The sequence below is a fragment of the Monomorium pharaonis genome, chromosome 2, assembly GCF_013373865.1.
Source record: "Monomorium pharaonis isolate MP-MQ-018 chromosome 2, ASM1337386v2, whole genome shotgun sequence".
In the NCBI taxonomy this organism is placed as follows: domain Eukaryota; kingdom Metazoa; phylum Arthropoda; class Insecta; order Hymenoptera; family Formicidae; genus Monomorium; species Monomorium pharaonis.
Genome location: NC_050468.1, coordinates 18628249 through 18642924, shown reverse-complemented (window position 1 = coordinate 18642924; position 14676 = coordinate 18628249). Strand labels below are relative to the sequence as shown.

At 25.1% G+C, this 14676-nt stretch overlaps 3 protein-coding genes and 1 long non-coding RNA gene across 5 annotated transcripts in view; 3 read left to right on the top strand and 1 right to left on the bottom strand.

The window, feature by feature from the left end:
* Positions 1 to 14676, top strand: part of LOC105838260 (mannosyl-oligosaccharide 1,2-alpha-mannosidase IA) — a 601715-nt gene that overhangs the window by 542811 nt on the left and 44228 nt on the right. The window lies entirely within an intron of this gene.
* Positions 180 to 3634, top strand: LOC118644354 (odorant receptor 63a-like). Its single transcript, XM_036282756.1, has 7 exons — positions 180 to 1394; positions 1607 to 1868; positions 1937 to 2050; positions 2608 to 2698; positions 2805 to 2950; positions 3013 to 3145; positions 3239 to 3634. The coding sequence occupies exons 1-7, from the start codon at positions 1289 to 1291 to the stop codon at positions 3308 to 3310; spliced, it is 924 nt and encodes a 307-aa protein (XP_036138649.1). The 5' UTR covers positions 180 to 1288; the 3' UTR covers positions 3311 to 3634.
* On the bottom strand, positions 7806 to 11317 carry LOC118644360. The gene is made up of 2 exons (XR_004962179.1): positions 11238 to 11317; positions 7806 to 10535 (listed from the first exon to the last, which is right to left on the bottom strand). It is a non-coding gene; the product is annotated as an uncharacterized LOC118644360 (long non-coding RNA).
* Positions 10405 to 14662, top strand: LOC118644353. Its single transcript, XM_036282755.1, has 8 exons — positions 10405 to 10549; positions 10711 to 10828; positions 11190 to 11451; positions 12058 to 12174; positions 12298 to 12388; positions 12468 to 12613; positions 12752 to 12884; positions 12969 to 14662. Exons 1-8 carry the CDS (start codon positions 10433 to 10435, stop codon positions 13014 to 13016), a joined length of 1032 nt encoding a protein of 343 aa, XP_036138648.1. The 5' UTR covers positions 10405 to 10432; the 3' UTR covers positions 13017 to 14662.

Genomic DNA, 14676 nt, shown 5'->3' with positions numbered 1-14676 from the left:
GTAAAATATATTACTTTTTATTTTGTCACAGAAAATGTAAGTATAGGAATAGTAAAGAAATATTTTAACAATCGTTATAGATTAATGTATTTTATTAGCGTCATAAAAAAAATACCAAAAAATTTTATTTAAATTTAATTTAAAATTAATTAAAAAATTATTTTTAAAAAGGAATATAAATTATAAACTTTTACAGAAAGTAATAATAAAAAATACTGGTGAAAAATATAAAAGCTTTGTTATATTGTTATATAATAGATATTGGTCACCAACACCGATATATCATTTTATATTTTATTGTAGTTTTCAAACAGAATTTAACAAATGTGTTTGGAAATTTAAATACAAACCAAAAAGTATCTTCCAAAAAATAATGTACATAATAATTTGTGTAATATTGTTTCGAGTTTTGTAACAATCAATTTTTTGTAATATAAACAAAAATAAGCATCTAATGAAATAAGTCCTAAAATTGACACATTAGACAGCAATGCTATATTAATGATTAATATTATTAATATTATATAATAACGTACTCGCAATTGCTTAAACTACAAAATTTGCAAAAAGAAATCATGTAAATCTTATTCTTACTTTTGAAGAAATCGTTTTTAGCCAATTTTATATTTAAAAAATTTATGAATGTGAATACAGATTGTACTTCTTTAATTATTTAAGCACTGTGTTTTCATTATTATTAATAAAATACAATGTTTAATTTTCGAGAAATAAAGAGTCTCTTTAGGAGATCTATATATCATTCTTGATGACTTTCCTCTACATATATTGTATTTGTATTGTACTTGTATTTCTTACTTTTCTCACTAATTTTTTCTTGTAAGAAATATTTTAAAATAAAATTAGTGTAAAAAATAATGAAGCGATAAATAAAGATAAAAATAAAGATAAAAATGTTAGAAGAATTAAAAGTTTAAATTGAGTCAGGTCAAATTATATTCAGTATCCAATTCAGATTCAAATAACTAGTTATTATCAAATTATTACCGAATCCTTATTCAAAGTTGTTTAACTGAGATTGGACAATTCGGTAAAATCCAAAATAAACCCCAATTATCTAATTACAGTTTTAAAAAATTTCCACACTTTTAAATAAACGTAATATTTTAAATCTGTCCAATTAAATACGATAGAAAATTTTTGAAGCTTTAAGCTGTTTGTCTCTAAATTCAAATATTGTAAACATTTTTTTTATTTAAAAATAATTGCACAGAAAAATTACATCATTTTGTTTATTTTATTTTATTATTAATAACAGGTAAAAGAATTAATGCAACAAATTGAAAATGATTGGAATACTTTGAAAGATAATAACGAGCTTCAAATAATATTTCGATATGCAAAAGCGGCAAAGCTACTCACTACAAGTTTAGCAAGTAAATGAATATTTTGTTGTAATTAATTAATACGTTTTATAGTTAATAAATATGCATTTTTTATATAGTGAATATATAATTTTTTATTTGTAAATTTCTAACATAATATTATTAAATTAAGTACGTTTAAAATATTATATAAGAATATCATATAATACTAACAATGACATGAAATATATTAAGATTTAATTTTTATTACTTGATAATTTCAGCCTTGATTTATCTAAGTATATTTGTAGTTATTTGTAATCAACATGTGCCAAGTTTTTTTGGTATTAAAGCACCATTAAACAGATCTCAGCAAAACGAATTATTATTTCAAGTTGAATATTTTCTCGATTGTGATAAATATTATCACACGATTCAATTACACTTAGATATAGGGCTTATCATTGCAGCAATGACAATCTTATCGACTGAATCATTTTGTTTAATACTTGCTATACACGCATTTGGACTGTTTAAAATAGCTAGGTAAATATCACGTATCCCTTCAATCGTATGAATTGCTTTGCTTTCAGTTTATGTGTTTGTTTCTATAGTTATCGTATGGAACATATAATCGATAAAAGTGTGCCGAATGCATTTATGGAAAAACATTGCGTCTGTCAGGATAATATAGTAACTGCTGTAAATAGTCACAGGAGAGCAATCGAGTCAGTATCATGTTATACACATTGAAGTCGCAATTAAAATATGTTTGTATTTTTTACTAAAAAAATATTACTAAATTTTTATACATAATTATATTAAAATTAAAATATCTATTCTTAATCATTCGCAGATTTGTATAAAAATAATGATATAATTATAACTACTGCGTAATTTTTGTAGCATAATATTAGCGTAAAGGATCTCGCACATTTTATAGGAAAGAATTGGCTTTGGTCAAATGAGCTGAAATTTTATAAATTTCAGATAAAAAGTTTCCTCTGCCAAAATGTTTAAAATGTGTGGGGTCCTTTTATAGCTTCATCAATTTATGCATATTTATTTACCTTCATGAATTTATGCAACTTATATATAATAATATAAGATAAATTTTTTCGTTTTTAATAAAACAGTTTAACATTAATTTTCTTAATATTCGCATACAGATGACTATGCTTTTTCATTAAAAATTAATTTTATTTAGTTACTTATAAATTATTTTATTACAAGAACAAAAACAAGAATCCACAATCATTCATAAATATATTTTGCACCTTTTAAGATTTTCCGAAATTGTCAAATCAACTTTTGCAATACCTTATTTAGCTGTAATATTACTTGGAGTGACTTCATCGAGCGTAAATCTATTTCTGGTAGTACAAATGTTTTTATTTAAAAAGAAAGTAAAATGTAAAAAAATAAAATGCAAAACAATGTGACGAATAAACCAACCTGCCAATAAATATTCTATTTTGACAGTTGTTTCAAGTCATAATGTCGGCGAGCACAATAGATGATTTAATAAGGTCTGTCATATATGTCTTTTGTCTTTTCGTCTATATGTTCTTGACTAATTTTGCTGGACAGAAGTTTATAGATTACGACGTTGATGTCTACAAAAAGATGTAAGAAACACAAATAAAGTAAAATGTCGTACATATAGATGATAACATTTCTTTAATTAAAGATGCAGCATACAATGGTACAATGCGCCATTGAAGACACAAAAACAAATACTATTTATCATGCAGAAAGCCATAAAAAATTATCACATGGATGTCGGTGGTTTATACAGTCCATCATTGGAAGGTTTCACAGCGGTAATAAAAAAATATTTTTAAATTATACAATTTTAATTATAGAATTTTGCAAATTTGAAAAAGTAATTATTTTCAATTAATTATTTATTCTAGCTTATGAGTGCGTCACTCTCTTATTTTACTGTACTCTGTTCAGTACGAAGTAGTAATAATTTATCACAATAATATACTTACTAAGGTAGCGAATTTCTGTACTGTTTTAAAACAAGTGTTGAGATAGTAAAGGATAATGTTATATCTTATGTGGCTTAGTTTTTTTATTATATCTGTCTAACATACGTATCTATTTATTTTTGCGTATAATGCTATGATATTTATTCTTTAATGGCATGTACAAGGTGTTCTAAAACATACGGGTCAACGCTCGTAATAAGGTAGAAGGAATCGAGATGAACAAAAAAGTCTTCTACCATTTTGCGAATGTTGACCCACATGTTTTACAACACTCTGTATATTAAATTCTATTTATTTTACATCCTTTTTATTATAGTTTTTTAGACGAATTTTCTATATAAAAGTTAGCTAATTTTTCTTTCCGTGTAGACATACGAGCGAAATTTTAAATATTATTAAAATATTTTACATATATTTTACTTTGCACAAATAATAAACAAATCTTTATTAAAAATTTGAAATCTATTTTGTCATATTTTTTAACATTGTTACTTCATTAACATAAATTTTGTAAAGTACTAATTATGCATTGTCTTGTTCGGATCGATAAGATTTAGTCGCTTTATTCCCAACAGATTTTTAAAATGTATGTAAAAAGAAAGATACACGTCGCGCGTCGTCTTGCTGCACATGTGGTTTGCGATTGCCTAGGAACCTCATTGTTTTTCTGTTGTGTGTTTACCCAACAGTCTGATAATTTTTAGTTTCCGTTTTCTTTCTTCGAGTTTCTTATTTATTTTCTGGCTATACATATAATAGGCAAATCAGCTCACAGATCGAGGAAGAGAAAGAGGTCGTCGCAGAAGAACCGACTTTAGAGTATCGACAAGAAGCTTGCTCGGCTAATTAATATCTTAACTAATAGTCCAGTCAAATTAGCCAAAAGCTGAAAAAAAGCCAAAACTTTGAACTAATTGTAAATGGCACTTTCTCTTCACCAAAATGTTCGGAAGGTGATTAGAAATAAAATGTGTGTGTTTGAGACTCGCAACTAGTTTCGATAAGTAGGCATAAAGGTGCGAAAAAACAGGTTTTTTGCATGTGCAACGAAACGTAAACATTTTACAAAAATAAGTTTCCAATAAAAAATGTAAGTTTTGAAAAGAACTACAAAATGAGCTGCGAAGTTAAAATCGGTTTACACGTTTAGTTGTAAAAAAATTAAAAACAAGTCGAAACAAGTCTTTTGTTCACTTATTTATTACTCATAAATATTTGAAGATATGGCTTTAAAAATGTGATACGCTATGCCTCTCGCGATGATGAAAAAGTGTGTAAAATTTTAGCCCGAAATCTTCATTAGTTTTTGCAAGAAGCTATTTGTTTATTACAAACTCGTCTCCGAAGAAATTAATTTCTTCAGCTTTGGCAAGTCACACAGTAACCAACTTAGGTATTTTTATTCTTTAAGAGTTGTACTATCAATTTGAAATAAAGCAATTTTTATAATTTAAACTATCGAAAAATGGCTCCAAAAAGTAGGTACATTTTTTTCTTGCTAATAAATGGAATAACTCTTTTAATATTTATTATAAAAAATCGGCGCAAAAACTAATCGATTTATACAAATTCTTAAAAAAGAAAATTTATTCTATCTTAATTTACAATCGAAATAACTTTTTTTTAATTAAAATTGATTGTAGTTCTAATTGTTAACATTAAGAGTTGAAACTTGCACCAAGTCTAGAAAAAGAGTTGAATTTATTGTCTTCAAATTTTCAAATAAATATCTTTAAAAGTTTTGTTTATACAATGTTACAAAGTTGCAACGTATACGAGCAAGACGGCGTATGGTGATGGAATGGGGGAAGCGACGCTCGACGCGGCCCGCTGCCCGTGCACGTGTGTAATATTGAATCTGTGTTTTAATTCAAAAATTCCACGTCTAGTCCATAACCGCCTTCTTTCCTTGATGATTTGAATAACGTACATTAAACATGTAATACAAAATACAAATATTAGTATATTTAGTATACAAACTTTAAACTTTAAACAGTTTGAACTTTAAACTCATATTTTATCGGTGGCTAATTTTAAATATTTTTTTCTCTTAAATACGCATAATTTACGAATTATTCTATACGAATGGTACAAAAACTAATATATTCTATACGGATAAAATATTATCCGTACATCAATAAGTGTTGCTTACAGTTTATGAAATTATTCCTTCCCGAATGCAGTCTTGATTTTTAATTGGAAGTATTAGCTGTTAATTTCTTCATTTTAACGTGGTTTATCGAATATATTAGTTTTTGTGCTATTATGAGAAATGCAAGTTCAGCAATGCTTTAATCTAAAATTAATTTAATTAATACAAATTACACAAATTAATATAAATTGAAGCGTACAATATTTATTGTGTATATTAATAGATGAAACAAATACAAAACTATGTCCGAAGTAACTGGAGTATTATTGTAAACGACGAAAAGAGATTACGATAATGCACAAATGTGCTACTATTGAACGACAATTTACAATAAGTCTAAGAAGTAAGTACCGAATAAATTTTAATATTACACAACTGTAGAAATTACATTTTTTCATAATCCAGTAAGGAGTTACCCAAAATTCTTAAAAATGTAGATTATCCATTCGGTGAAGCAGACAGAGAGTATTGTCAATTCGTATTGTCATAAATAAACATAAGGTATTATATAATACTCTGCAAGATATATTTAGGACAATTTTAGTTATTTATTTCTATATTGTTTACTTTTATTATAGGTGTTCCTGTTTTATTTTTAATTATTCACCAGAAGAAATTAAAATTGCATTAGCAAAAGCAATAGTTATTGAATTTCATCGCTTAAAAGCTAATATTAAAGGTAATGAAACACAAAATAAATCGGGATATGTAAGGATTCAAATTATGTATAAGAATATTAATGTTTGAATATGAAAAATTTGGGCCAAAACGAGTTTCAGATTTGGATTCAGCGATGCCAAAAACATAAAGCTATCATGGTCTAGTTCGCCGGACACACAACTTATATTTTTTTGTGTGCCTATGTTATTATTTTATTACTATTTTGCAACTGTCTTACAATTTCTTTATATGAATGTAAGTATTTAAAATTTTGAAATTACACTTACATATTTAATTACAAAGTATTTACGCTGTTATTCGAACATTTTATTATATATTGTTATTAGTAATTTTATTGTGCACTACTTATTTTAATATAAAAATGTTTTCTTATTTTTCGATATTATTTTTGCTTCTTTATTAATATTATTTTAATATTACCTTATTAGCTTTTTTTCTAATATGTAATAGAAATCAATTTATGAAAACATTTTTCAGTTTTTTATATGCACAAAAAAATTTATTATTATATTATTTACTATTTACATTTATTATTAAAAGAATTTTATTTTTCCAATTATCATGCTGTATTGTTTTGAGCACTTCTAAAAATTTCACATCCAAAAAGTTCGGAAACACATAATATGTCATGCTCGATTCTACACATTCTATTGATACAATATATTGTTTTTACTGAGTATTTATGAAATATTAAAAAAAGAACATTATGTATGTGTTACTACAAATTACTATAATTCAGTTATTATTATAATGGAACATAATAGACCAAAGGTATAGCTGCTCTTTTAAGAACTATATACGCACATTCTTTATTTCAAATTATATTTTAGATCACATTCTTTTTGTGTATACGGATATAAGCATATTATATATACATATTCGAATCTCCATTATAGCATTTGACATAACAATACGTAATAATATTAAAAAATTAATAATTTGATAATACCATATCGAAAGGAATTATATAAGTGATTACAGCGTAAAGAAAATAAACTTCAATAGATTAAAAGTTTTCAGTAACGCTTGGACTAATAGTTGAAATGGAGTTTCCTGAGGAGAAGTACTATAGACTCAACTACGTCCTTTTGTCATCAATCGGACTTTGGTCATATGATAATTCTAACATCATACAAATTCAGATCATACTATCATTATTGATATACATATCGTTTATGACAAATCAAGTATTTATTTGTTTTTTGTATTTATTATATAATTAATAACATATATACTTTATTTTATTTGTTATATATGTTCAACTCTATAACGTTGTATATATCTGCATTGTAATAGTTATTTAATTATTTATTTATTTTATTATACTGTGTCTAATACACTAGATATTTAAACGAAACTTTTTAAGAGCAAATATACAGAGTAAAACGGGAATATTATCCATTAATTCATGACAAGATCGAAAAAATTAAGGTGAACATAAAAGTCCACCATTGTTTTGAGGATACCGCAATAATAATCGAAATATTAATTTTTTTAATTTTGCGAATGAGAGCGCGTCGAGGGAAGTGCTCAAGCCGCTTGAGCTATAGCATGACCTATTGTATCAAGCATTGGCTTAATTTGCATTGGATAATATTTCCTATATATTTATATATATATTTTACATATATTTTACGTTGCACGAATAATAAATTTTTACTTAAAATTTATAATATATTTTTTTTATTATAATTTTTTTCTACTTTTTTACATTGTGTCATTTCATTATTATGATTCTACAGAGGAGGGGATTATCAATCACCATTTTGTTTTATTTAAATAACTCGCTAAATATTTATGTAGCATAATTCTTGTTAATACATGTTTGTTACCCAGAGAGTTCCAATCATATTATAAACAGAAGTTCTTCAGATATTCATAACATAATTAACAAATTTACTGAAGAGAGAAAAAAGATTGCGGTTATAGAACTGTAAAAGGATATGGAACATTATAAACAAATATTTTTTTATTTTTATGTTTGAAAAACAATAAATTAACGCTCTTTAATAGATTTTGCACATCAGTATCAATATCTTGTATATAATAGTATTACATAAAAGAATAAAAAATATATTTTTGAAAATCTTTAGCTTTTTTGACTTTGCGTATTGTAGAAGTCCTATAACAGTATTGTAACAAACAATATTAGCTAAATATTGTAAAAATGTTGTAAAAAGTATTACGTGCGAAGAGACTCAAATTTGTGACACTCGCAATGGTCCATAATCCTAAATGCAGGCAGTATAACTACTTTATACGTTAAATGTATGCACACATTACGTCAAACATTAAATTCAATTATGTTTTATTTGAGATCCACATTTAAGCTTTTCAAGTTAAAATTAAAAAATTAATACTCGACATATTTTTCAAAATGAGATTTGGACACTTATAAAACTTTTGGTTACTTGCAATATTGAAATGCAGTTTTCATAACAACAAAATTAATGACTAGTGGCCATGTTATAACGCCTAAACAGTTTAAGAATTATGTAAAAAAGTAATTTGGTTATTCCCAGAAATCAACACAATATATATGAGATATCAGGAATTTCATAATCCCACATCTATGTAGTTGATTACCTCGCCTTCTCTCCTCTGCTGATTTATTACATTAAACTTCGGATATTTTGTTTAAATTCACTTAAGTTTCATACAAGTTGATGCTTGCTATATATTACATTTATTTTTTTTATTTAATAAAAAACTAGTGTACAATTTTTTATGGCTTTTACATATAAATATTTATATTTACACATAATAATGTATAATATACACAATTGTGTATTTGTGTATTATATACACAAAATACCAGTATGATCATGTACTCAATTTGGCTCACTCCCCGTGCCCCATTTTCAAATAATTTGAACGAATTTCACGGATAGCTAATATATCGTTCAGGAAGTCCATATGATGTATTTATGCCAGTTAACTGCTTTTTATAACTTATAATCACACTTTATTCAAATTGTGCTATACCTAAAATTTCAGAGGTAGGTTTTTACTTTATATGTATAATTGTCATGTAACAATTATAAATATCCGCAATTCATATTATTGTAACTCGTTATTTGTGCTCTTTAAAACTATATTTATTTTATATTTTTATTGAAACATCTTATTTATAATTAAAAAAAGAAAACTCTTTGCATGGTGAAACTATTATGGCCAGGAACATTATTGAAAACGCAATATATCTTATTATTATATAAAAGTTAAGATTCTGTTTCTTTATTTAGTGTTAAACTTTTGATTAGTATTTTTTGTCTACTTTCCAGTCAGTTGGAGGAGCTTTTTGACAGGTAAAAGTTACTACGACTCGTAGTAAATAAACACAGTTTTATATTTTATAGTTGTACGTGTAATTTTTTTTATAAGTATATTAATAAGTGCTTAATTAAACATGTTGATTTTTTATGTCGCATTTTTTCAAAAATACTTGTGAAAAAGAGGAAAATATATAACAAGACCATATTGAGTACAAATATAATCAACACAGTCCAAATGCCTTCTTTTTAAATCTTTACTGTATAAATAATTGAAAATATTTTATATATTTTTTGATTTCAGAAATACTTATTTTTAATCTGACCCTTATTTTTCAATTTCGTACATCACAAAATTAGAAAAATACCCAAAGCATAGTGGGCCATATTGAGTACAGGTATCTTATTAAATTACATATTATTACAAATCGTGCTTGGCGTTTTCGCGCGCGTAATTAACATAGTTTGTTACATAAGAATTATTTGTCCATTTAAAAAAAAAATTATTTTAAAAAACATATGCACGCATCGCAAGCGTACACGATTTGATATACTCTAAATGTTGTTACACATTCTTATCTAATAAACAATCCAAAATGTTAACATAATTGTAAAGTGATTTTTAAATCACTCAAATCTCATAGCATAACTATATTAGGACGCATATATTTTTCCTTCATAATTGAAAATGCATATTTAATCAGATTCATTATGCTAAACCAACCTAAAGATAGAATCATTTTTACTTTCTGCATTTCCATATACAAGAATTTGCAATATCTGAGATCCTTACTAACACAATTTAAAGTTTAATAATACATTTTGAATAACATAAAATAAATATGTAACACATAATACAAATACTTAATATATAATTTAAATAGTTTAAATTTAACGTATTTTGTGTGTACATGGGTTTTTTAAAATAATTTTTTTTCAGATATACAAAATCAATTTGTTATTCTATAGTTAAAATATTTATATATCAATAAGTATTGCTTACAGTTTATGAAATTATTTCTTCCGGAATGCACTTTTGATCTTCTTCTGGAAGTATTAGCTGTTATATTCCTCGTTTTAATGTGGTTCATTAAATATATTACTTTTTCTGCTGTTATGGGAAATGTAAGTGTATCAATATTTTAATCTAAACTTATTTCTACAAATTAAAACTGCAGAAAATATCGCGTGTGTATTAGTATATAAAAACAATAATATAAACAAATTCATATATGTGTATAACGTATAAGTATGTTTATTCTGTCTCTACTTAAATTGTGTAATAGATAAAACAATTACGGAACCATGTTCAAAGTAACTGGAGTATTATTGTAAATGATCAAGAGACTGCCATAATGCACAAATACGCTACCATTGGAAGACAATTTACGATAGCTATAGGAAGTATGCACTAATTAAATTTTTAATTACTTTGTGCGAATTTAATTTAGTATCTAATTATACAAAAATTATAAACTTTTCAAGTGTTATACGGAACGCAGGTTTAAAATATTATAACATAGTCAATTTTTCCGTCTTTTGTAAATTTCTTAAATTTTGATATAATTAAATTAATGTAATGCTTTTTAGAAATCAATATGTGAAAGATTTTTATTTTTCTAAGGTTTACTTGATTTTCAAAGTTAATGCAACTACGCATTCTTTATTAAAGTTTTTGTTTTTTATCTTCTCATATATAATTTGAACGTCAATCAACTATTATTTTCTTTGACTATATGAATTTATAAAATTTTAAAAATTTTAGTATGCGTCTGTTTTGGATGTTTCGGTTTTACTATAATACAATACATACCGAATATACTTGACATCGTGAAGCCTTTAAATGAGTCTCGCCCGCGTTTACTTCTTTATCAGGCACATTATTTTGTTAAGCAACAAAAATATTTTTATTTTGTAATAATACATGATGCTGTGGGAGTGCTTATTAGTGGAATTACTGGAATAGCTGCTGAAACATTTTCATTGGTAAATGCGTTACACGCTTTCGGAATGTTTAAAATTACCAGGTACATCGTAAATAAAAAAGATTTCTGTTAACATATCTTTTTATTATTGTTTTTATTATTGTTTCTTTTTTATTTCTTTTATCTCTTTCAAAATTTATTGGTATATTTTTTATGCTTAGAAAATTGTTTTCTAGCAATCAGTTATTTTAGCCAAATGATAAATTAACCTTTTAATTTATACTATTTATAGAATTTATTAGACTTTATGTATTTCACTTGGATTTTGGTACCATTTATTCTCTTCTCCATTAATTACCATTTCTATTTTTATATTTTTTTTTCTTACTTTACGTATGTAATGACACAAATATGAATTGATAAGACAATAGAGCATTAAAAAACTTGAAAATTAGGAAGTAGAAAATAATAATATAAGGATTCGAATATGTATTTATTAATTTTGTATATATAAAAAAATGTATGAGTTCCGCGCTATTACGCACATAATATAAGAACATAATATATTAAAAATGTGTGTGTGTATTTATATGTGAGATTAGTACTTGTTAAAATAATGCAAGAATTATATGTTGTAATTTTATTATGGTTTTAAATTAATGCTATGCCATATGTTATATATTTTTTATGACATACAGAATTTTACAGTTACCGCATGAAACATATGCTAAGTGTAGACATTTCACAACTATCCACAGCGAAAAGCTATATTATATTCCATGATAAAATAATCGCTGCAGTGGATACCCATAGAAGAGCGCTTGAGTCAGTATTCTGCTAATTTTAAAAATATCTTTTATATGAATAGATTATTTATAACAGCCCCGAAATAGAATAAAGATATATTATAATTTTAAGCAATTTAATGATAAAGAAATTTTTTGTTAGGTTTTCAGATTTATTAAAGGCTAGCTTTGGACTATCATATTTGTTTATGATTACAGCCGGTCTATGTACAGCAACTATAAGTTTTTTTCGTGTAATATACTGTTTACATATGAAATTTTGCTATTTATAAGATTAATTTTAATTGTTAGAATCATCGATTTTACTTACAGCTATTTCGCATACTCACAATGCAACAGGAAAAAATGGAAACTATTAAATTAGTCTGTTACATAATTTTCGTTTTTCTATTTTTAATTATAGGTAACTTTGTTGGACAAGAATTTATAAATTGTGACGAACATGTCTATCACATGATGTATGTAGTATATTTATATAACATAATAATACATATATTTTATGTATCATAAATTGAATTGAACTGATCAGAAGATCCGCATATAATTAAAATGAAGATATATTTATAGTTTACTATTAATTAATTTTTGTAATATAGCTGTAATACGAAATGGTATAATGCTCCATTAAAAATACAGAAATTGATATTCTTTCTAATTAGAAAAGGTACAAAGAGTTACAAAGTTGATGCTGCTGGTTTGTTCAGTCCCTGTTTGGAAGGTCTGGCTACGGTAAGAAATTAAGAAAAATATTATATAAACATAATAATCATTATATCAATTAACTCCATAAATAATTTTTTTTTTTTGTTTTAGGCCTTGAGTTTATTGCTTTCTTTTTTTACACTCTTATGTTCCATGTAATGTGCGTATGTGATTTCAATTACAAAGACACCAATTTTATAATTTTTGGGGGAAATATAACATTACACAAATTTTAATATGTTATAATTTAAAAAATATATTTTTAATAAACATTTGATTAAATGTCTTAATTTAAAAATGTATAAAACTTGTTGTTAATTTACAAATTCTGTTTAACAAATGCTATGGCATTAATTGTGTAATATTTTTTTTAATTTATAACAAATGTATTGGATTAAAATATTGCTGTTTATTTTTTATGGTATGAAAAAGATAAAAAATTATAAATTTATTGTTTTGTTCTAGAGATAAAAAATACCTGTGTGTACAAATATTATTAACTTAAAAATTTGATTATTTAACAATTTATAATCTGTAAAAAAATTAATAAGCTAATAATGACACACAAAGCTGAATAACAATATATGCTACATACCTTAATAAAAATTATATTAAAATTATGTTCCATGATAATAATAAACCTTGCTTCTAATGCCAAATTTTTCTTCTATTCAATTTTAATTAAATAAAAAATTATTTGTGTTTGTCATACGGAGGATGATTATTTATTCAATTGGTACTTTTATTAATATTAAAATATTATTTTTGTGGAATGTTTTTTGATTCTTTTCATTTCTGCTTTGAAATGTCTTATTTCTTGTTACTTATATTGGATGTACTTTCTCTAAGTCTCAACATGTTTCGCGTAAGTATTGCGCTAACATTAATTGGCTTTGCATTTATATTAAAATGATACTAAATCACTCACAATCAATAATGTGAGTATTTTATACTCATATAGTGACGTCATTACTCAATGATGAGAAAGAAACGCGTAAATAATCACGCTTATTTTGATGACAAAAAGGCCTATTCTCAATATCTGCAATAAGTTAGAGTGAGATACATTGTATAAATGTTTTACTCTAACTTATTACATCAATGTAGCAGTGCAACAAAAAAGAACAGGCCAAAAGCTAATGATCATAATATCATTATTAGATGTAAGTTACCTTGGTATTCCGTCCCTATTCCATTACAAAAACTGCTACAATTTATAATACAATAGTATTATAATACAAATTATAATACAAAGAAGCCTGAAAAGTTGTAAATTTACACTATATAGTGTATTTGCCGAATTGGCATCACTTGAATCACTTGAATTTTTTACTTCGGTAAGCATTATCAAATATATCAAAAGTTTATGTATAATATAATAAAATAAAATAGTAATTTTAATAATAACCTTTAATCTTATATGTCTACATATTGATATTGTTATATACACATCGAAAGAAAGTCCGCATCGTTTTACATCTCATATAAGACTGAAGGGACATTGAAAATATGTGAAAACGACATTACAATTGCGCTTGCGTCGATCGAATATAAGAGATGACGATAATAGAAAACGAATAACCAATTACACGACACATACATACTTTGCAAGTAATAATGTATTTGTTTTTAATAATAGACATTTTAGTCAGGTATAAGTTAAAATTGCAATTTGAACTTAGTTATTCAACACAATTTTAATATCCGCAAAATTTCGTAATTTCGACATTAGTGTAATATCTGTATGATATTTGTAAGCGAAAAAATGTACAAAAATTATGAAATTATAATAGAACATGTTAGCAGATAAAAGAAGAAA